At 42.5% G+C, this 22,250-nt stretch overlaps 2 protein-coding genes across 22 annotated transcripts in view; one reads left to right on the forward strand and one right to left on the reverse strand.

Moving 5' to 3' along the window:
• DNAJB4 (DnaJ heat shock protein family (Hsp40) member B4) overlaps positions 1-15,192 on the reverse strand; it is a 38,592-nt gene extending 23,400 nt beyond the window's left edge. The window contains exon 1 of one of the 2 annotated variants that reach the window (XM_084852148.1): positions 14,933-15,192. The gene's annotated coding sequence lies outside the window, so the exon portion shown is untranslated. The remainder of the gene's footprint in view (positions 1-14,932) is intronic. The other variant, XM_084852149.1, reaches the window with a different exon arrangement.
• A 211-nt stretch (positions 15,193-15,403) lies between these two features.
• FUBP1 (far upstream element binding protein 1) overlaps positions 15,404-22,250 on the forward strand; it is a 40,410-nt gene continuing 33,563 nt past the window's right edge. For 10 of the 20 annotated variants that reach the window (XR_014790497.1, XR_014790496.1, XR_014790498.1 and 7 more), the window contains exons 1-4: positions 15,404-15,605; positions 18,831-18,921; positions 19,778-19,840; positions 20,643-20,684. Coding sequence is in view for 9 of the 20 variants with exons in the window: in XM_084852133.1 (XP_084708259.1) it covers positions 15,492-15,605; positions 18,831-18,921; positions 19,778-19,840; positions 20,643-20,684 (310 nt within the window). In the remaining 11 variants the exon portion in view is untranslated. The remainder of the gene's footprint in view (positions 15,606-18,830; positions 18,922-19,777; positions 19,841-20,642; positions 20,685-22,250) is intronic. The other 10 variants (XR_014790501.1, XR_014790500.1, XR_014790503.1 and 7 more) reach the window with 1 other exon arrangement.

Raw genomic sequence — 22,250 nt, forward strand, 5'->3', positions numbered from 1 at the left:
ATATCTCATATACTCATTGGGAGCTATATTCCAGATCTGAGCAGCTTTTTCAAATATGGTGAAAACACTTCTGGATCTTCCCCAACCACATATGGGGTACAATCCTTAGGGGATCATTTAGGAGGTCTGGCTTCTTCCTCAGTTCTCCTTTTACCCTCCCTCAACATTTTCTCTTCTCCCAACTTAAGCCTTTCCATCTCAATTTCTCCATTTCTTTCTGTCTTAACTCTGCTTCTAACTGTCTATCTTGTTCTTGTTGTCTTAATTTGTCCAATTCAATCTCTCTCTCTCCTTCTATCTTAACTCTGCCGCTTTCTATCTTAATTTTTCCAGTTCAATCTCTCTCTGCCCCTCTCTGCCCTGTTTCTCTTTCAAATTCCAAGTACTGAGGTGACATTTCTATATTTACATGTCTTAGTGGATTTACCTCAGCCTCTCCAACACTCTTGCCTCTGAGGTGATCTATTAACATCATTTTTAACTTATCTACTGATTTTCTCTCATATAGGAGATTCAAGACTCTTACATCTCTCTAAGCATCCTTCTTCATGCTTAAAGATTCCATTTCTCTCCAAAGTTTTTTTCACTCACACAATGTTACTACTTGGGTTTCCCTGAGATAAGTTTAGGGTTGTTATTTTGTAATACTGATGTACTTTCCTGTTACTTCCTGATTACAGAAATTTGTGTCCCTGTTTTATTCAGTGGTTTCAAAATAAAGCCTCTTTATTTCAGATCCTTTCACTTCAGATCTCCCTGCTCTGTTCCTGCTTGAGGTGAAATAAAACACACTTTTCCCATCTCCTGACACTGCTACCACTTGTGACATAACCCTCCCTCAGGTCCATCTGCCTCAGCTTTGGGGCAGCTGTCCTCACTGTCCCACAAGCTTCAGTCCCTAAATTCACCAGGTAATTGTTTGATATAGAGTGAGTGAAAGGTGGACTCGATGGTCTTATAGGCCCCTTCCAACCCTACTATTCTAAAAGAGACACCCAATATGATTAATTGGTTTCCTTTACTCAACCAAGAGAAGTACCCAGGAAATATGATCATTATTGGTGGCGCAGAAAGATGAACAAGATGTGGGAGTTTATAATTTAAAAATAAACAAATTAATGTTTATTTAATACAAGAGCTGTTAGATCTTATAATTAATCACTCAGTTCTCAGTCTTACCCTGCCTACTCTACCCCTTCTAACTCCTATTCCCACAATCCCACTATCTAGATGTAGGTTCATCAATCCCTAAGGCCCTCTCTCCCCTACCTCCAAACCCTATCTCCATCTAACTGTCTGCTCCTGCCTTTTATAAACTCAGTCTCCCCTCCTTCCCCCCCCCGCTCTCTCCCATGCACACACACAAGCCCCTCCCACCTTTCACTCACTCTAAACCAAACAATTAACTGTAACTTACCTGGGTTCTATTTAACACAGCAAACACATATAAACATTAATATAGACTCCACATGGCAACCATGCCCATCGACCCAAAGAGGATGGGGACTCCTACATGAGTAACCCTATCAAGAAGTTACGAGAGAATGCACCACTATGGCCAAACTATCCCTAACCAGGATCAGTCATAGATGCTGAACCAAGCAAAACTGGTAAAAGGCTCTCTGACTCACCAAGTCACCTGGGCCTACAGTGACAAAGCTGGATCCAAGGGTACCCCCAAGCTATGCACCTGTTTTTCCAATGGGACTGCATCCCTAACTAGAACAGTCTTCCCCCCCATGCCATCTTATGAAACTGACCCTGCAGACAGGAGTGGAAGCACCATATCGCTGTGCCTCCTACCCTGAATCTGTAAAGCACTGCAGCAAGCTTCCATGGTCAATGGTATCAAAGATTTAGACTGAGAGATTTAGTACAGCCTTCCCAAACTTAGCACCCCCCAGATGTGTTGGACTACAGCTCCCATCATTTTATCAGCATGACCATGCTGGCTAGGAATGATGGGAGATGTTGCCCATCACCCTGGAGGGTGCCAGGTTGGGGAAGATTGATCTAGGATAATCAACAGGATCACATTCCTCCTACCTCTCTCCTAACAGAGGTCATCCATCAGGGTGACTAAGGCTGTTTCAGTACCAAAATCAGGTCTAAAACCAGATGGGAAGTTTCCCAGACTTGGAAACATGGAAACAAGGAGGGCAATCCCAGAGCTGTTTTACTCAGTGGCAAAACACGTCATTTGCATACAGAAGGCCCCAAGGTTTGATCCCCAGCCTAGCATCTCCAGGTTGTTGTTGTTGTTCAGTCGTGTCCGACTCTTCGTGACCCCATGGACCACAGCACGCCAGGCCTTCCTGTCCTCCGCTCTCTCCCGGAGCGTGCTCAAGTTCATATTCATTGCATCCGTGATGCTATCTAGCCATCTCATCCTCTGCCGTCCCCTTCTCCTTTTGCCTTCAGTCTTTCCCAGCATCAGGGTCTTTTCCAGGGAGTTTTCTCTTCGCATTAGGTGGCCAAAATATTGGAGCTTCAGCTTCATTATCTGTCCTTCCAATGAGCACTCAGGGTTGATTTCCTTTAGGATGGACTGATTTGACCTCCTTGCAGTCCAGGGGACTCGTAAGAGTCTTCTCCAGCACCACAGTTCGAAAGCATCAATTCTTCGGCGCTCAGCCTTCCTTATAGTCCAGCTCTCACAGCCATACATTACTACTGGGAAAACCATAGCTTTGATTAGACAGACCTTTGTCGGCAAGGTGATGTCTCTGCTTCTGACTATGCTGTCTAGGTTGGCCATAGCTTTCCTCCCAAGGAGCAAGCGTCTTTTAATTTCATGGCTACAGTCACCGTCTGCGGTGATCTTGGAGCCCAAGAAAGTAAAATCTGTCACTGCTTCCATTTCTTCCCCTTCTATATGCCAGGAAGTGATGGGGCCAGATGCCATGATCTTAGTTTTTTTAATGTTGAGTTTCAAACCAGCTTTTGCACTCTCCTCTTTCACCCTCAACAAGAGGCTCTTTAGATCCTCTTCGCTTTCTGCCATTAGGGTGGTATCATCTGCATATCGGAGGTTGTTGATAATTCTCCCAGCAATCTTAATTCCGACCTCTGATTCATCCAACCTGGCATTTCTCATGATGTCCTCTGCATATAAGTTAAATAAGCAGGGTGACAATATGCAGCCTTGTCGTACTCCTTTCCCAGCATCTCCAGGTAGGAGTGAGCAAAAAACCCTCTCTGAAACTTTGGAGAACTGCTGCCAGTCACAGTAGCACTGAAGTCTTAGTGTTCAGTGGATAGGTAGGGGAAGATACTTCAAGGAAATCAAACTAACACATGATCAGTAGTTTGCACTACAGTTTATCTATGCCACCTATGCTGACCATAGCCAGGAACACACATTCATGCTGTCACACAAGAGCATATGTTATTTCACAAGCATGCACTTCAATATACATATCAACTCTTTCACAAGTATCACCTCTCACTCCAACAGCACGCTGTTCCTAAAAATGAATGGAGATCACTTCTCATTGCTGCATTCAGTGTCCTTTTCCCAGCTCTCAGAAATGTTCCGTGAGCCATTGCACACTTCTGGCTGACTTCACTCACAGCGACAGGACTGAAGTCAAACCAAAAGCACAGTGGTACCATATTAATGGAGTTGATAAGGGCCAAATGTGAAAAGGGAATGGGCCTGAAATTCTGTACGTGGCTTATAAAAAGGCATTATTGCTTTGATACTCTATTTTCTGGACTTAAATCCCTATGTACTGACAGCCAGTGTGGCACAGTGGTTAGAGTGTTGGACTGGGACCCAGGAGACCTGGGTTCTAGCCCCGGCTTGGCCATAAAGCTCACTGGGTGACTTCGGGCCAGTCACTGACTCTTAGCCTAACCTACCTCACAGGGTTATTGTACGGATAAAAGGGAGAGGAAGAAGATCTTGTAAGCTACCTTGGGATCCTTACACAAGGAGAAAAGGTGAGATATACATGTAATAATAAAGTTGCCAAAGCAGTTTACGAATAGCAATACATGTATTCATCAACAAGTTCGCTGAAGCTAAAATTAGTAATGTGCAGGTTTTAAAAAATAAAATATGTTATCTGTGCAGCTGCTACTGTCATCTTATATAATCAGGAGTGATATGAAAATGCATCAAGTATTTTGTTTGAAAAGTGTATTTATAGCTTGTTGGAATAATAAAAGTAACAGTAAAATAAGTCTAGAGATGTGAGTGTGCTGTGCTGTTTTGTTTTCTACAGTTGTTTCACCATAGTTTCAAAATGGTGTGATCAATCTATTCTATTAACTGAAAACTGTGTGAACAATAAAAACTGAAAAGTTCAATTTAAAACATTTAATTTTGAAGCCACATATTTTTCAACATGGAATTTGAGTTATCTATTGGCCTAGACAGACATTTAGCATTCCAAACCTATAAAAGAGCTTTTGTAACTTGAGTCTTGGCTCTAAATTTAGCCTCAATTGTTTTAAAATAGAAAAATAATTGGCAGTTGATCCATGACCGTTAAATAAAAGTTAGATTTGAAAAGATCATGCCACTGCTAGACTAAGCATCTGATCTATTACAGAGAAGCTGTCAGATTAGCAATGATAGCAACAAAAACAAAATGAGAGTTGGCAATCACACTAGAATTTCCGGAGGCCCTTCCCCATTCCCCTCAAAGACAGTAAATTCTATGCTCCACAACATTTGTTAAGAGCCTCTCCATATGATCAGAATGATTTCTAAGCATATTTTCCACTTTACAGAATACTTTGACAAGAACTGAAACACCAACAGCAGTATAATATCTCAGTCATAAATCATGGGGGAATATTGTCACTACTACTCATTTTGTCATCATTTTTAAGTGGCTGGGTGATGTATACAGCAGCACACGAAATGAGAAGCATGGAAAAATGTATAAATGCTGCATTAAAATGATGGACAGGAAGGCTATTGTTGCTCTTTATGTAAAGATTCCTGGATGAAAACTGTAGTTATACAACAGTGGATCTTGCAGCCAAAACTGAGCTAGAACTATAAAAATTATGTTCACAAAATGGCACAGGCATCGGGAAGTAGTGTCACTTGTCATGATTGCATCAAAGCCAAAATTCAACAGGTGCCTCTGATTCACTCAGAAACACATTCCACAGAACAAGAGCAATGGCAGATAATGCACTATCCAGGCGGAAAGACAACATTGTGTTTTTGAGATTGAGATATCACTGAAGTAAAAGTACATCATAAAGAACACATCATACGCAAAGAAATTGGTGATGAGAAAAGGCCTAAATCAGGGCAGAAACATTCTTATACAATGGCTTCAAATGACTGGTGTATGAGGAGAGGTCTTACTATACAGGTTCATGTGGTAGCATGATCAGTTACAAAGAACTCAGAGTTAAGTTTGCAGTTGCCAAACATCACCTTCACCCTTCCATAGTAGGCACTGGGAGTGACCTTTCTGTACGTGAGTGGAACACTGCTCACAGGATCTTATGATCCAATCCATTAAAGTTTCAAGTTTAGATTTTGCATTAGCTACTACCAAATCAGATGTGATAGGGACAGGAATGTTTGTTGTTCAAAAGAATGTACCATTCAGAGACAGGAGTGCGTGTCCAACTTTCAACATCAAACAGGGTATGTGGGAACAGGAGATGAGCCCTTCCCCACTTAATCTCTCTGTGGTCGACTGTCACACCAGACTGTTTTCTTCCAGGATGACACCAGTACTGGAAATAAGCTGGCTACATACTTTGGCTGTAACCAGCTATATATCAACAGATAGTAGAAGCCCATGAAAAAGTGGATAGGAACAGCTTTTTCAGGGAACAGACAGAGAGATTATAGGCATTCATAGCTTGTTTTCTTACTTCTAGTCAGGCCTTATAAATAGAAGTTAACGGATGGTTTATATGAAAAGAAATGTTTCATTCTCCCCCTCCCTGCTTCTGCTCTTTAACACTCATCCTGATACATTCTTCTTCCTACCCACTTCCCAACACTTCCAGAAGAGAAGGAATGAGCTGGGATGGTCAGCTTCCACAGAAAAGTGCTAATGACTGCCCATTAGCAGTCTTGCATGCACCCTATCAAATGCAGGTGCCTGCTAAAGAGATGTATTCCAGAAACAGGACATGCAGGGATTGTTTCCCATCTAAACTTTTAAAGGCAATAACTCTTTTAAAAAATGACAAAGTAGTCAATTCCAAGTCTTAAAGCATCAATTTAATTATGTGAGAAATGTCAGGATATTATGATCTGGGACTGAGTGGGAAACAATCTGTGAAAACATCCTCTACAGTTGCCAAGTAAAAGCTCAAGTCAGATTTTTTCAATAGCCTCCTTTTTGGCAGGTCCAGCACAGAAATCAATATTTGTGATGGGCTGAGACTCTAAAAGAGTTGAGACATAAGAATACTGAAACTTACACAAATTCCCGTACTCTTGCTGCTCATGCTATTTGTGTATCATACACGAGCATAGAATTTCTACTCAGGCACTCAGTCCAATGTCACACAAAGGATACTTACTGAACAGCTGAAAATTAACATGACACAACAACTGCATGAAATCCATGATCTGAGTACAAGGGTTGTGTTCTGAAAGCAAAGAATTTCCGTCCTTTCATTTCTGGTTTCATGTTCGCCACATCACAAAAATACATATAATGCAGCCTTCCCCAACTTGGTGCCCTCCAGATGTTTTGAACTACAACTCCCATCATCCTTTAATATTGTCATGCTGGCTAGGAATTATGGGAGTTGTAGCCTACCACATTTGGAGGGCACCAGGTTGGGAACGGCTGACTGAATGAGAAAATTTCCTCTTCCTACACTAGCATTTATTGGGAACTTTAAAAAATGACAATCAACATTTCAAAACTATTTGCAAAGAAAAAAACAGAGGGGAAGGGCAAATGCTTCCCCTCTACATTTTGGACAAGAACTAGCTGCAGAAACCCATGGTCTCACATGCTTCTCCCGTCTCCTCCCTCCAGCATAGCTAAGGGTATGAATTCAGAAGCTTTTGTTTCTCTTTTAGATTAACTGCCACTTGCCGTGTTGTCTGAACCCTGGCAAATTGTGTTTAATCTCAACTATGGTTAGGTGAAACAAATGATGATGCCAGGTAAAATGGCACTGAAGGAAAAGATAAACACCCTCATATACGTGCCATGTGAAATAATTGGCACTATTATGTAATATTTAAAAATAGCATTTTACAAATCTTATATAAACAAGTACTCAAATCAGGCACCTGTAGGCTGCAATATCATATATGTTTACCTGGGAGTAAGCCCCACGGAATTCAATGACCGGGTTCAGATGACATGCTGTGGCTCGTCATGGTTTATTTACTGCGGTGTCTCCAGGAGCCAGGCTGAATATCCAACCCTCATTTGGGGATTGTTGTGCCATGTGAACCTGGTGAGTGTGGGTTATGTGAGGGTTAAACAACCCTAAAATAGACAATAGGTTATGCGAAGGTTATGCAAGTGTTAAACAACGACACGACAACCCACAAGCAGGGGATGCATATTCATAATGGCAGCTGCACGCACTGTGCATGCTCCAGAGTCTCACCATGGGTTAAATAACCCACAGTGGGCAGTTGTGTCGTGCGAACAGCCCCACTGAGGCTTACTTGCATAGGACTGCACTGTAAAAGTGACATACTTGCATAGATATGCAAAGGATTGCACTATAAAAGTGACAGTTTATGCCTATCCCACTATTTTATCCAAATCAGAGTGGAAGAAAATTAGTTTTATCAATATTTTACCAAAAAAGGAATAGCACACATTTCAGCTGTGGACATGTGATGTATTTCAGGGGGTGGAGTGTGTTTCCAAGTATCCATGACAGATACTTACTCTCAAGGGTTTTTCTCCACCCACACATTGGTGCATGACTCACAGAGCTAAAGTTAAAGTTTAAAGAAGAATCAGAAGCCTGATACTCTTTCACTGTAAAGTTCAGTAAGAAACAGCTGGATTTGATTGCTTAAAACTAACCATTGAAAGACCTATGGCAGACAACTAAGCGATTTCGAGATACCCTCTTCAATCATGCCACACATTAGGAACTGTGCAGAAAAAGAAAGCTACCTACCTTAGCATCATTCACCTATTCAGTTCAGAAACATATGAAGCTGTTGTAGTCTTCCAGTTATAATATTCCAACTGCATTCCATATCTCATGACTGGCCTTTCAGCAATGTTTCAGAGAAACTTCTCTTTAGACCCATTACAAAAAGAACATGAGCCCTGCTAGATCAGCCCAAAGACCTATCTAGTACAGCATTCTGATTCCACAGTAGCCAACCAGATGCCTATGGGAAGCCCACAAGCAGGACATGAACTCTATAGTGCCTTCCTGCTCCTGTTCCCCAGTAACTGGTATTCAGAACCATACTACCTCTGATACTCTAGGTAATAATACGGTATAAAATGATATGCTGTAGTATTTCACACTAACACACAACTAGCAAGTTCAGCACATCTAAAGTTCAATATTTTTATATGTAGCCAAGAAAGTTTCTGAAACTGACAAAATATGCATTTGTCACCACCACATAATGTGTGACGGATCCCTTTGTGTTGCAGTTAAGATGTGAGAAGAAGGTTACCTACCCATTCCACTGGACTTCAAAAACTGATGGAAGGAGAAATCCTGTGGCCACTAGTCAGTGGCTAGACGGCCATAGGATATGTTGGTTCCCAGAGAACCAACCTTCCCCCTCTCCCGCACTGCCTCACAGGCAGCTCGAAACAGCGCTGCGCTCGGAAGAGGAGCACGGAGTGGCGAAAACAGGGCGTTCTGGGGTGGGGAAGGTGGAAATGCCAATACAACACATCCTATGTGTCATCCAGCAGCCATTTCTCTCACTCCACCTTCCCATGGCTAGACAGCCAAAATTGGCTGTCTAGCCACAAATGCATGATCCCCTCCATGCTTCTCCTGCCCTGCATTGGACAGGCGGTCACCTCCGGGTTCAGAGGCAGCTGCCTATCCCCATATGATTACACCCTAAATTAGTCATTTAATCAGCAAGAAGACCTTTGTTCCAAGTTACTACAAGTCACTCCCCGTCCACCCACTTCAGCAAAAACACTTGGCTTTTCTGACTGCAAATTGCTAAAAGGGCTTGCAAAAAAATCTAAGAATTGTGCAACTACACATAAACTCCAGTGTGAGCCTAGCACTGCCTTGGATTCACATCTATAATACCACGAAGACAGATAAGTTCAGTGGATTTGTCAAGAACAAGTCCTGCCAGACGAATCTGATCTCATTTTTTGATCAAGTAACCTCCCTTGTGGACCGTGGGAATGCTGTAGACATAATATGCTTCGACTTCAGCAAAGCTTTCAGCAAAGTGCCCCATGATATCCTGATGAGCAAACTAGCTCAAAGTGGGCTAGATGAAACAACAATCCGGTGGATCCACAGTTGGCTACAGAATCAGACTCAAAGAGTGCTTATCAATGGGATCTTCTCCAACTGGGGAGAGGTAACGAGTGGGGTACCGCAGGGCTCAGTCCTGGGCCCAGTGCTCTTCAACGTTTTTATTAATGACTTGGAGGAGGTGCAGGGAATGCTGATCAAATGTGCAGATGACACAAAATTGGGCAGGATAGCTAATACTTTGGAAGACAGACACAAAATTCAAAGTGATCTTGATAGACTGGAGCGCTGGGAAGAAAACAACTGAATGACATTTAAGAGGGATAAATGCCAAGTTCTGCACCTAGGAAAAAGAAACCAAATGCACAGTTACAAGATGGGGGTACGTGGCTCAACCGCACTACACGCGAGAAGAATCTTGGAATTGTTGTTGATCACAAGCTGAATATGAGCCAACAATGTGAGGTGGCTGCAAAAAAGGCAAATGCTCTTTTGGGCTGCATTAATAGAAGCACAGCTTCCAAATCCTGGGAAGTACTAGTTCCCCTCTACTCAGCACTGGTTAGGCCTCATCTGGAGTACTGTGTCCAGTTCTGGTCACCACACTTGAAGAAAGATGCAGACAAACTGGAGAGGGTTCAGAGAAGGGCAACAAAGATGATCAGGGGACTGGAAACAAAGCCCTATGAACAGAGACTGAAAGAACTGGGCATGTTTAGCCTTGAGAAGAGAAGACTGAGGGGAGATATGATAGTGCTCTTCAAGTACTTGAAAGGTTGTCAGAGAGGAAGGCCAGGATCTCTTCTCAATCACCCCAGAGTGCAGGACATGGAATAATGGGCTCAAGTTACAGGAAGCCAGATTCCGGCTGAACATCAGAAAAAACTTCCTGACTGTTAGAGCAATACAACAATGGAACCAATTACCTTGGGAGGTAGTGGGCTCTCCCACACTGGAGGCGTTCAAGACGAGGCTGGACAGCCATCTGTCAGGGCTGCTCTGACTTGGATTCCTGCACTGAGCAGGGGGTTGGACTCGATGGCCTTGTAGGCCCCTTCCAACCCTACTATTCTATGATTCTATGACCCCAAATCACAACTATTCTCACTTCAGCATAATTAAGAGAGCAATCCTATGTCCCCTAGACAGTGTCTGGGGGAGATAGGATTTTTCCGTTTCCCAGCTCCAAGCTCGTAAGACAGTGCTATGAACTCATAGCCAGGAAACCGTGCTCCCCACCCCCTTGGAGCTCGGATGGAGAGAGCCACACTGCCGCCTCCGTGCTTTCAGCACAGAGAGGTGAAAACAGTGCGTTCCTGGGTGTGGGGATGGGAAGAGACCACAGAAGCTGTTTCCGACAGCTTCCTACGTGGTCACCAGCCCCTTCCCACCCACTCCCCGAAGCTGCGCTTAGACATGCAAAAATGTGCATCTAAGGCAAAGTGCAGGGTGGCTGCAGCACAGAGGGAATCCTCTCCTCCATGCTGCTTCCACCCTGCATTGCACAGGCGATTGCCTCCAACTTCAGGGGAGGTCGGAGGCACCGTTTATCTCTATAGGATTGCGCCCTAAGACGGTTGCTCTTTCCAACAGGAACCACCACACTGGAAAAATACAGTGCAGGAATACCAAAGGGACAGCTTAGCAAACATATATTTCTCCCATGGGGAAAAGGGCTGTCACAATTTTGAGCAAACACACAGGTAGCGGAGAAAGAGCTGAATCCAGTCTCTTGTGGGTGCTTTTCCTAGAGGAAAAACAAGCAGGACAAAGAAATATGAGGTTACATGAACATCATAGATTAGCTCATAGTGTGTAGTACTTCCTCTACTCAAAGGAAGCTGATCATGTAAAGGCTACACAGAACTTCATTATTTATGCTTTAGGAAATACTGAATGAAATGTTTTCCACTCTGGTTAAAGGCTGGTTAGCAATTATAGTAGTATGACTTTTTAAAATTGTGTTTTTAAAACTGAGTTAACACTGACTATGACCAGAAGAGGTCACTAAACAAATACTAATATTTACAAATAGAATTTAGAAATTTGTCACCCCAGCTATTAGCTCAAACTCTCAGTTAATGCACTGGTAACTTCAAGATTGGATTACTGGAATGTGCTCTAGGAGGGGCTGCCCTTAAGGCTGGTTCAGAAGCAGCAGCTAGTGCAGAATGCAGTGGCTAGGTTACTGACTGGGTTGCCTTACCACACACATATTACACCAGTGGTAGAGGATCTACACTGGCTGCTAGTCTGCTACTAAGCTAGGTTTAAGGTGTTGGTATTAGTTTACAAAGCCCTATACAACTCAGGACCAGGTTACCTCAAGCAACATCTCTCCCTATACCAGGTGTCACTAATGTGGCATCCACAAGACCAAGAAGCACCCACCAAGCTGTTTTCCCCCTCTGCAAATGAATGGAGCGACTTCTCAATCCACCTGTATGGTGGCAGGGGAAGTACTCCCTGCTGAAAATGGCTGGATGGGGGGGGGGGAGGAGGGTGAAGCCCTTCCCCTACCAAGGATGCTTGGGGCTTGGTGAGGGGTGACCTTTGACCCCCTCCAGCCAATTTTCGGGAGGGGGTCTTTTCCCCTCCCTATTCAAGCCAATAGACATGGAACAACCGAGTGGTTCAAAATCGGGAAAGGAGTACGACAAGGCTGCATATTGTTACCCTGCTTATTTAACTTATATGCAGAGTACATCATGAGAAACGCCGGGTTGGATGAATCACAGGTTGGAATTAAGATTGCTGGGAGAATTATCAACAACCTCCGATATGCAGATGATACCACCCTAATGGCAGAAAGCGAAGAGGATCTAAAGAGCCTCTTGTTGAGGGTGAAAGAGGAGAGTACAAAAGCTGGTTTGAAACTCAACATTAAAAAAACTAAGACCATGGCATCTGGCCCCATCACTTCCTGGCATATAGAAGGGGAAGAAATGGAAGCAGTGACAGATTTTACTTTCATGGGCTCCAAGATGACCGCAGACGGTGACTGTAGCCATGAAATTAAAAGACGCTTGCTCCTTGGGAGGAAAGCTATGGCCAACCTAGACAGCATAGTCAGAAGCAGAGACATCACCTTGCCGACAAAGGTCTGTCTAATCAAAGCTATGGTTTTCCCAGTACTAATGTATGGCTGTGAGAGCTGGACTATAAGGAAGGCTGAGCGCCGAAGAATTGATGCTTTCGAACTGTGGTGCTGGAGAAGACTCTTACGAGTCCCCTGGACTGCAAGGAGCTCAAATCAGTCCATCCTAAAGGAAATCAACCCTGAGTGCTCATTGGAAGGACACATACTGAAGCTGAAGCTCAAATATTTTGGCCACCTAATGCGAAGAGAAAACTCTCTGGAAAAGACCCCGATGCTGGGAAAGACTGAAGGCAAAAGGAGAAGGGGACGGCAGAGGAAGAGATGGCTAGATAGCATCACCGATGCAATGAATATGAACTTGAGCACGCTCCAGGAGAGAGCGCAGGACAGGAAGGCCTGGCGTGCTATGGTCCATGGGGTCACGAAGAGTCGGACACGACTGAACGACTGAACAACAAAATTCAAACCAACAGACCAATCCATCCATTAGCTTAAATAAGGAGGGGAAAAAGTTCTCCCTCTTGAAAAAAGATAGAGGATGGGGCAAGCAGCCTACTAGCAATGGTGGAAAAAAAAGAATGCAGGGGAGGGACGGCCTCACCCCTTGACCAGGTCACAGACACAACCCTAAGCACATCTAGCATGCAGGATTTAATTTGGGGAAATGGGGTATACTGCAGCGGAACTGTGCAGGAGCCACATTAAGGGAAAAAAGACGCAGTAAAACAACTTTCCAAAAATTCATTGTTTTCAGGGGAAAGCTGCAAGGTTGCTGTGGAGTGTGAAATTTAAATCTAAAATTTAAGGAATAGTTCATGCAATGGCCCCACATTTCCCCTGGCTACATTTCTTCCTGTTTAACACATAGCCCAATTCTATACACATGTACTTAGAAAGAAGTCGTGTTGATACCAAGTGAACCTTCTGTTTCAAAGCTTCTGCTTTCAGATAATACTTTCCACATACAAGTGTCTACTTAGAAACACCTGCAAGTCTACCATGGACCCCCATCATGTGTAGAGGACTCTGAAGTACATTTTAGCATGCATACTTAATTCAAAGGGAGTGTCTGCCAAGCTTATTGGGCCCCACAGTAGCCCTGCATGAACCACAGTGCCAAAGCTTCCCTGCAGACATACTTTGCAGAACATCAGCAACAGCCACAAGTTGTCAGTCAGCAAAGTGTGCCTGCCATCACCAAACCTCTTGAGGAATCCTGGATAAGGAACCTGAAGGTTCTGCTGAACACAGGAGGGAAATTCACACAAACCTCAACTCATACACTGAAAGCATGATGAGCCCCACAGGGCTGTATAATCTAGCTCCACACCCAGCTACAGTAGCCTGCAGCAGAAATACTCCCCTGCCATCCATGTGTGCAGATTCTGACAGTACAGGAAAGGGCTCTCCGCATATACTAATGGGCATGTGTAGACTACACCCACATGAGGAGGGCCCTTGACTAGGCTAGAGTCCTTGCTTGCATGAAGAAGCTCTACATGCATACATCATTACATGGGGAGAGTCCTTTCCCATGCCATTAAAATGGGCAGCTAGGAGTATGGCCACAGAATGCAGGAACAGCCCATGCATTCCTCCCTCCCTCTCATATTCTTTCAGCACGTGGGGGGAGTTCCATTCGAACCTCACTAGTCTATAAAATACCACGATGGGACATATTTCCAAGCAAGCAAGCTCACTATCACAGCCTAAGATAAAGAGCTTGTCATAAACAAAGTAGTGTGCAAGCTGCTGTATTGGGATGCACTGAATACTGTGTTTTTTACCCAACAACCCAAAGCCCATATGCTTGAGAAGAAAGCCTATTGTTTTCCCTGTCAGTTGCTTTCTAGTAATGCTTACAATGACATACAAGCCCACCAGTGCTTTTGAGTTTGGGACTACATAAAACTACAGAAGCATAATACAGTGTCCATCCCCGGCCCCCAAGCCCAGTTAAAGTAATCACTATTCGTGCTGTGTCATCAAGCTCAATATAGTCTCCTAACACTCTCCAGTAAAAATCACGCTGGCTCATTAAATCTTTGCCGGTTCACCAATCACCGCTGTTAGATAAAAGCTAACATCATTACGATCTTCAAAAGAGGATTTTGAAGTTATAGTGAAACGCTTTGAGGAAAAACACATTATTTTTAAAGGGCAGGTTGTTAAGTTTTACTACTAATTTAACAGATAAATACAAAGCTAGCCGTTTAATAGGGTACGTATATTCTTGTGGTTACATATGCTTGTTACCAAGAGAGGCAGGCAGGTTTATCAAAGCTGAAACAACACAGCCTGTCGTCGGTCCCACTCCGACCCAACACTTCGCGGCAGCCGCTAACGATAGCCCAAGCCCGTTACTATTTCTGTGCCTTTGAGGGAAAGGAAAACACGCCGCCTGAGGCCTCCCTCTCGTTTCACCCGCCGCAACGGACTCACTCGCTAGCCGAGAGGCTAATGGCGCAACGACTGCGTCTCTCTGTGAGGCGACGGCAACTCCCACCAGTCACCTCCCACCGCAATTGTCCGAGCGCGTCGACTGAAGAAACGTCAAAACGACGGAGAGAGAGAGGAGGGAGGGAAAGAAAGCTCCTTCGATAGACTCTCGCGAGATATGCCTCCCCCTGAGAGGTCATCGTCGCATCTCGCGCGGGAAGAAATCGCGCGCGCGCGCGCGTTCTTCCTCCTTCTTCTCAACTGACGTTTCACAGATCCGATCGTCAAGCAACCCCTCCCTTTCGGCTCCTGGAAATCTCGAGCTCATTCTCTATTTCCAATCTCCGATTCCTATCTCGCGAGAATTTCCTGAAACCCCCCCCCCACGCTTCCCACTCTCGAAATCGCGCGTCCTTTTCATGGAGGTCTCGCGAGGTTTGCATCGGCCTCCCCTCCTCTCGTGGAACACGATGCGACGCAGGAATGTGAAAGGCTCCCGCCCGCCGCCATTTTCTTTCTTTCTTGGCAGGCAGAGAGCGCGGTAGGAAGTGGCGAAGCGGACATGTCGGATTACTCTACGGTGCCCCCTCCTTCTTCGGGTGCGCCCGGGGGAGGCGGAGGAGGTGGCGGGGCAGTCAATGATGCTTTTAAAGACGCGCTGCAACGGGCTAGGCAGGTGTGTATTGTGGGTACTGGGCGATGGATCCCGTTTCTCTGGCCGACCTGGCTCCTCAGGTTCTCAAGCAGGCCCCCATCCACCACTCTGCGGCCTGCGCAAGGGCGACCGGGCACGCCCTGCCGCCGCCACCCCGTAGGCCTTCGGAGGCTCCCGTTGTCCCCATTAAAGACTGGGGCGAGTTTTATTTCTTGAGCCTTTTCGGTACTCGCCTCGGTGAACGCTGCGATCGCCTCGTTGAATACAAAGGCGTGGAAAGAAGGTCTTGTGGGAGCTCCGTTACATCCACGCTAAATGGGGGACGAGCGGGAAGAGCGAAAAAGAGAGGAGGAGAATTAGATTTGAAAGACTACTTAGTATTTTTATTCCTCAGATTATCGCCAGTATCCTCAATTTTTTCCCTCAACCTCGTAATGGTAGTGTCCATTATACGTGTTCAAACCGAAGTAAGAGGCGGGCGTGTCGGCGCTCCTGATCCTTCGCACTCTCTCTCCCCCCACACTCTGCGGGGGATCTCGTTGCTTTCCCTCATATAATTCCTGTGCGTGTAAACTAACATTTGCTTTAGAATTTCTGTGCTTGCTCATTGTAATCGTTTCCACTACAGACGATGGGGAGGGAGTAGTCCGCGCTCAGAGCCGAGAAGAGATTCTCTAGTAACAGGCGTTACCTTTTTTTTTTTTTTTATGGTCTTCGTTATTCAAGATACTTAGCTAGTTTTACTGAAAACTAGGGGTTTGGGTAATTTCTCCCCCCTCCCCCCCAACAGTGGGAACCCCAGAACAATCACTGCTTTCTTATGTGCTGCTGATCCTGTTCCCTGTTCATGCAGTAATTAGAGGTGTTGTCTTTCTCTCGTACTTTATATGCCACCATTGGGTTTGGGGTGGGGGGAGAGATGCTTAAATCTGTTTTTTTTTTAGTCTGCTGCGTGGGTGAGATGAGAGGAGTTTCTAAATTGGAGAATGGCTTCCCTTCCTTTCTATAGGCAGTAATGGAAGTACCAGTTCTGACCAAAAAAAAAATCTCTGAAAATGCCCATTTCTATTTTGGCTTGCTTGTGCTTTGAAGTGATCCAGAAAAAGGAATTATTAGCTACCTCATCACAGTTGGTTGTAATTGCTGCCATTCTTAGAATTAAACCTCCTCATCCACTTATTTTGTTGCTTGAAGCGTCCTTGTTTCCTAGTAACTTGCTAAGTCCAATTAGAGGTTGCTCCTTGAGCTAAAAGTTTTAGTATCCACTTTAAGAAATGTGTGTGATCTGAGAATCTCACATTTTCAGTATCTTATTAATCTTTAAAAGTGAAGAGAAAGTTCAGTTGACATTTGCTTTAGAATTCCTTGCATTCAGAGTCAAGCAATTTCTGTTCAGTGGCAAAAACATCCCAAATCTAGCACGACAGGTAGCTCAATCCCAGGTAGCATTTGAGTGAAATAGGTAGGACAAGAATAGTACTGCATGCATTGGCTTGTAGGAGTGGAGTTAATGGAGAATTGTGGATACACTGTATAAATGTATACACAATGGATACATTTCTGAACAATTTTTCAGATGTGGGCTGCCTACTTGAACATTAGCACATCTCTACGAAGTCAAATAAAACCTATGTATTTATTTTTTTAAAACCTACATTTCCACTCTTATGGCTAAAGAGAAATCTTGCAAATGAGATGTTGGTACATCTTAAATTTTAAAAGCCAATATCTTGATTTGTGTGTTAATGCTTTTTTAAAAAAAATACATGATTAGAAATTACTTCTCTAGAGTACTTTCCTGTCTAAGAGTGAGGGCTGTTTAGAGTGGTCCTTAATCACACATGCAGCCACCTAATCTTATGCCAAATCCAATTTGGCCCACTGGAATGCCTCACACCAAACCATGGCACACTCCCTTGTCACACATCACCTTGCATTGCAGTTCCCTCTTTACTTGTTTAAGACTGTGATTTGCAATTCAAACTGGCAAACTATGTTTTGCTTCAACTTAGGAGAACAGGGAAAGATTGCTGCACAGGGAAGGGTGGTGAAGGGAGCTTGCAAGCCCATGGGTGAGCCATTCAGATAGTTATTTAAGTTTCCTATGAAATTAAATGTTACAATCCTAAATACTTAACTTGAAACTAATCCCCTCTGAAATAAATGTATAGGATTCGGCTATTGGAAAAAGGTTTCGTTGAACACAGGACTTGCATCCCACATTAAAACAAGATGTGGGATCTTGTTTTAAAAGGGGGGAAGAGACTCAAATGCCTGGATCTATCTTTAAAATGTATACTGCAGCTTGTATAGCAAGTACATCCATACACTTGTTTATCCTATATAATTATGTCTGGAAATATTACAAGGTGCCACTACATTTAGTTGCTGCATCCTTAGGCTTGCATTCCTACCACAGAGGACCCAGGCAGGCTAAAAATAACTGTATCAAGTATTCAGCCCTGTTTCCAGTGGCAGATGATGGTAGCAGCAATATCTGATTGTGGGCCTCTGGAGTCAGTGGTTGGGGAGGATTCAGGTATCCAGGGATACATCAGTTCCCTATAATTTCCATAATTGTTTGAGCAAAATAACAGCCTGGTCAATGTTAGCTTCTCAGTTTTGTTATGAGGTTCTCTGTGGAATTGCTTGCATATTTATGCCTGCCACAAGCAAACACACTTAACTAAAGATAACTTATGTCAGGGATTAGCAACCTGGTACCATCCAGATGCTTTGGATTACAGGTTCCATAAACCCCAGCCAGCATAACCAGTGGTCGAGGACTATATGAGTTGTAGTCCAAAACCTTTGTAAGACACCAGGTTGCCTACCCCTGGCTGAAGCGGTCACCACTGTATTACAACACTTGTGTATTTGAAACTTATGGTTAAACTGACCTCAGTTATTTATCTCTTTATAAAAGGGTTTTTGAACCCTGATCTTCAGATGTGCTTCTAGAGCAGTAATTGTAAACAATTAGACACAATCTACTTTCTGTGCAGAAAGTTAACTTGACAGTTAACAAGTTACTAATGTGTGGCATAAGGTAACCCACTTGTCGAAAGCAAATATTTGCTGCTGCTATTACTACTATTAGTAGTCGTTGTATTTTTATACCACTTTTCAGACAATTATTGTCTCCCAGAATGGCTCACGTCAATCAAAGAAAGAGAACTATATTTTTATTGAATATATACAATGCAAAGTAAGAGTACTATATGCCTTTTTTTGTATTTTTTTCAGATTGCAGCGAAAATTGGAAATGAATCAGGGACATCAGTGAATTCAAATGATTACAGTTATGGGGGACAAAAAAGACCGCTTGAAGATGGAGGTATGCTGTTGATCAGTATATAAATTGCTAATCTATTCCATTCTCAAAATTATAAATGATGATTGAAGAGTGTGCGAGAGAGCATGTGTTAGACTAATTTCAGGATAATTTCTGATTAGAAGGTGGAATAGCCCATCTCAGGCATGATGTTTAGATATGTGTAATAAAGTTAGCTGGGTTATGAGATTGCATCTACTTTCCTAAGTGGATAGCAGTGACTTCACATTTTAATAATTTGTGCAAAGGTAGGTAAATTGTATTATTTAAAATACATCTTAAATATGGTATTGAAATCTTGGTATTAAAGGATTAACAATTTCTATAATCATGATTTATTCAAACTCTGCTTATGCTCATATTAATGTTTTTCAAACCTGGGGTTTTGGTATTTGAGTTGCATTGTGCAGGTGCAACTTTTTAAATGTAATGTATTTCATTGAAAATGCAACCATTAAAGCTAGATTTGGAAGAAAATTTCTTATTCTAACTTGTTTGAACTCTGATAAATCATGCTGTGATTTTTTTTTAATTCTAAAACATGTAACTGAAATGTGTAGCAAGTATTTTTGTTTTTTTAAAGCTGGTAGGCCTAACCAGATTTAATATGTTTATCTTCCAAGAAGCATTGTATAGTACTTTTTAAATTCATGAAAACAGTTTTCTGACCTTGGAGGAGTATGTAGGTTTTGAAGGATTATAATTTTGTTTACGGAAAATTTCTAAGGCTCTTGACAAGGAGTACTTGTGTACTTTATTAAAGTGCCTTTTTATTAATAGTGAGGCTTTTAATATTCAAAAATGAGCTAATGATGCTTCAAATGATGTATGTAATGTATTCTTTTTATTTTATGTGTAGATGGCTCTTGGACAAGTCCGAGCAGTACAACACACTGGGAGGGAATGCCCTCTCCTTTTAAAGGCAGGAATTTTTATTTATTACCTGTGTTTAGTATGTAAACGTGAAATGAACTAGTGGATCTTTTGAAATGGATGACACAAATATTTCTTGGAATATGTGTCTGACTTTTACTGCACTTAATTATGGTGGTCATCATATCCTGAATATGGGGAGGGAAGGAAACATTTGAAGTAATTTTTATCAGATATCAGTTATCTACGACTTTCACTCATACTAAACGGATTTGGATAGTAGTGATGGTAGTGGCTTTGAATCTGCAGTTTTGAAGTCTTATGCCGTGAAATTTTCAGTATTTGATTAGGAAGTCTGTTATGACAGTTTCCAGACTGAGATTGTATTGCTATGTGTTGGTTAAATCTTAAATTTTGATTTCCTATTTAGTATTGTGGTTGTTGTCAGACATAATTGTAAAATGATTATTTCTCACAATGGTGGTTGTTTCAGTTTTTGTTACAGAAGCATCATTAGCTTTAGTGTCAAATTACTAATAATACAGCTTAATGTTTGTTAGTTACGTTCTAGTGACTGGACATCCGTAATAGTGTGTTTAAACTTGTATGCCTTATTAAACCATTGAATACTTTATCTGATAAATGGAAATACTTTGCATTTTTCCCCTGATTATACTAACCAAGTGTTAAACATATAAGATTTTTCCTTGTTTAGATGACCTATTACCTGAAATTGCAAAAAACATGCTAAAATGCATTGGACAAGTTGCATTTTGCACTTCTGGAACAGCCATTTATTTAAGTTGCCTATATTTGTTACCAAAACATTTAAAAAAATCTTAATTTTTCAGATCAACCAGAGCCTAAGAAAGTTGCTCCTCCAAATAATGATTGTGAGTATTTTTTTAAAATTTGCAATATAATATTTAGTGTACTTTTTCTGAACACATGTGTTTAGTGTTCTATTCTGTAGATAATGACAGTATACCATTGTTTATGTCCATGCAGTGGTTGCATGCATGTACCATAGCTGCTGAGTCTTCACTTCATCTCCAATAGTAGTTATTACCTCTGCATTACATATTGCTTTTGACACTGCACTTAATATTGTCATGCTCTGTACAGGGATTCTGCTCTGTGAGGTGTGGGGAATTAAATGTCTAGGTGAGCTTGCCACATGGCTCTCTGGATCACAGTGAAGACCTACTTTTTAAAAGCAGTCAGTAAAAGTAGTATTTTTCCAAAATGGAATGTTGCTGCATGCTCTGTGATTTTTGTCCAAAATCCAATTCTTCCTAGTATATAACTTTAGGCTATAAGGGGGAGAGAGTGTTTCGTAGCCTCCATAGCACAGGTTTGCACTCAGGAGGCTGTACATAAACAGCAGCTAACTGTCTAAAGTAGGATCACGTCTTAGACTCACTGATAAAATTCTTATAGCACAGCTCTATATAAATATAGGGTAGGTATGTATACAACTTGATTTCTATAAGTGGGGACCTCATAGCTCTTGAGGCAAATGTTACTTTCTGTAGACAACTGTGTTAGTGGCTAATTACAAGCAAGTTTTATTTGCAATTTTTCTGCTGATTGCTGGCCTTTTACATGGGAAGGCAGCCAACTGTAGTTCTCAAATGTTTTATTGCCAGCTATATTATTTCCTTGAGGGCTATTTTCTTGCTCATACTGTTGTCTATCCTCTTCTAATCAATCTTTAGATAATGCTGGACTCAGATATCCAGTATAAAAGGATTAATGCTGAATTTACACAATGGGTTGGGTACAGTGTTGCATGAGCAGGTCTGCTTCCTGCCTCCCATATCACACACCTTTCCAGAGGGTCCCCAGACCCTTGGAAAAGGCATTTTAGGGGGTGCAGGGAGCTGCCTTGGGAAGGAGGGACAGCGAAAGCAAACTTGAACAAGCTCTGAATGGAAAACTTAAAAAGATACACCACAAGTAGAAAAATGCTGTGTAAAACATTGGCAGGACCAAAGTTCCATCAAATTAATGGGTTCCATTATAAGCAGCAAAGGTTCGTATAGAATATGGATAGTGGAATCAACCACTATCAACCATTGAATCAACCAAAGAGATCAGTGAAGTAAGCTAATGTAACTTGATGGATTAACCAAATAAAAAGATACTGTAGCTTGTACTTTCAGAACTTTTAAGTTATGTGCTTCCCCATGTTCAAAACCATTGTCCAAATAAATCTGGTTATCGGTTTGCTGAAATTTAATGGCAACTTGCCCAATGAGGCAAGTTGATGACAAGCAGCTATTAAAACATAACCCTAGGCCATGCCCCTTTACAAAATTAAAGTATAAAGCTCACTGAGCTGCTAGATTTGATATTGATACTGGCAGCAATGTGTGGCTGCAGCATAAAAGTATTAGAGTTCCAGATGGGATAATGTATGAAATGTAGTGGAATTTAGAATGGGTCTCTTCTCCATA

Source organism: Heloderma suspectum, chromosome 4, assembly GCF_057233095.1.
Source record: "Heloderma suspectum isolate Gila_16-S chromosome 4, 16-S_ref, whole genome shotgun sequence".
NCBI classification, from domain to species: domain Eukaryota; kingdom Metazoa; phylum Chordata; class Lepidosauria; order Squamata; family Helodermatidae; genus Heloderma; species Heloderma suspectum.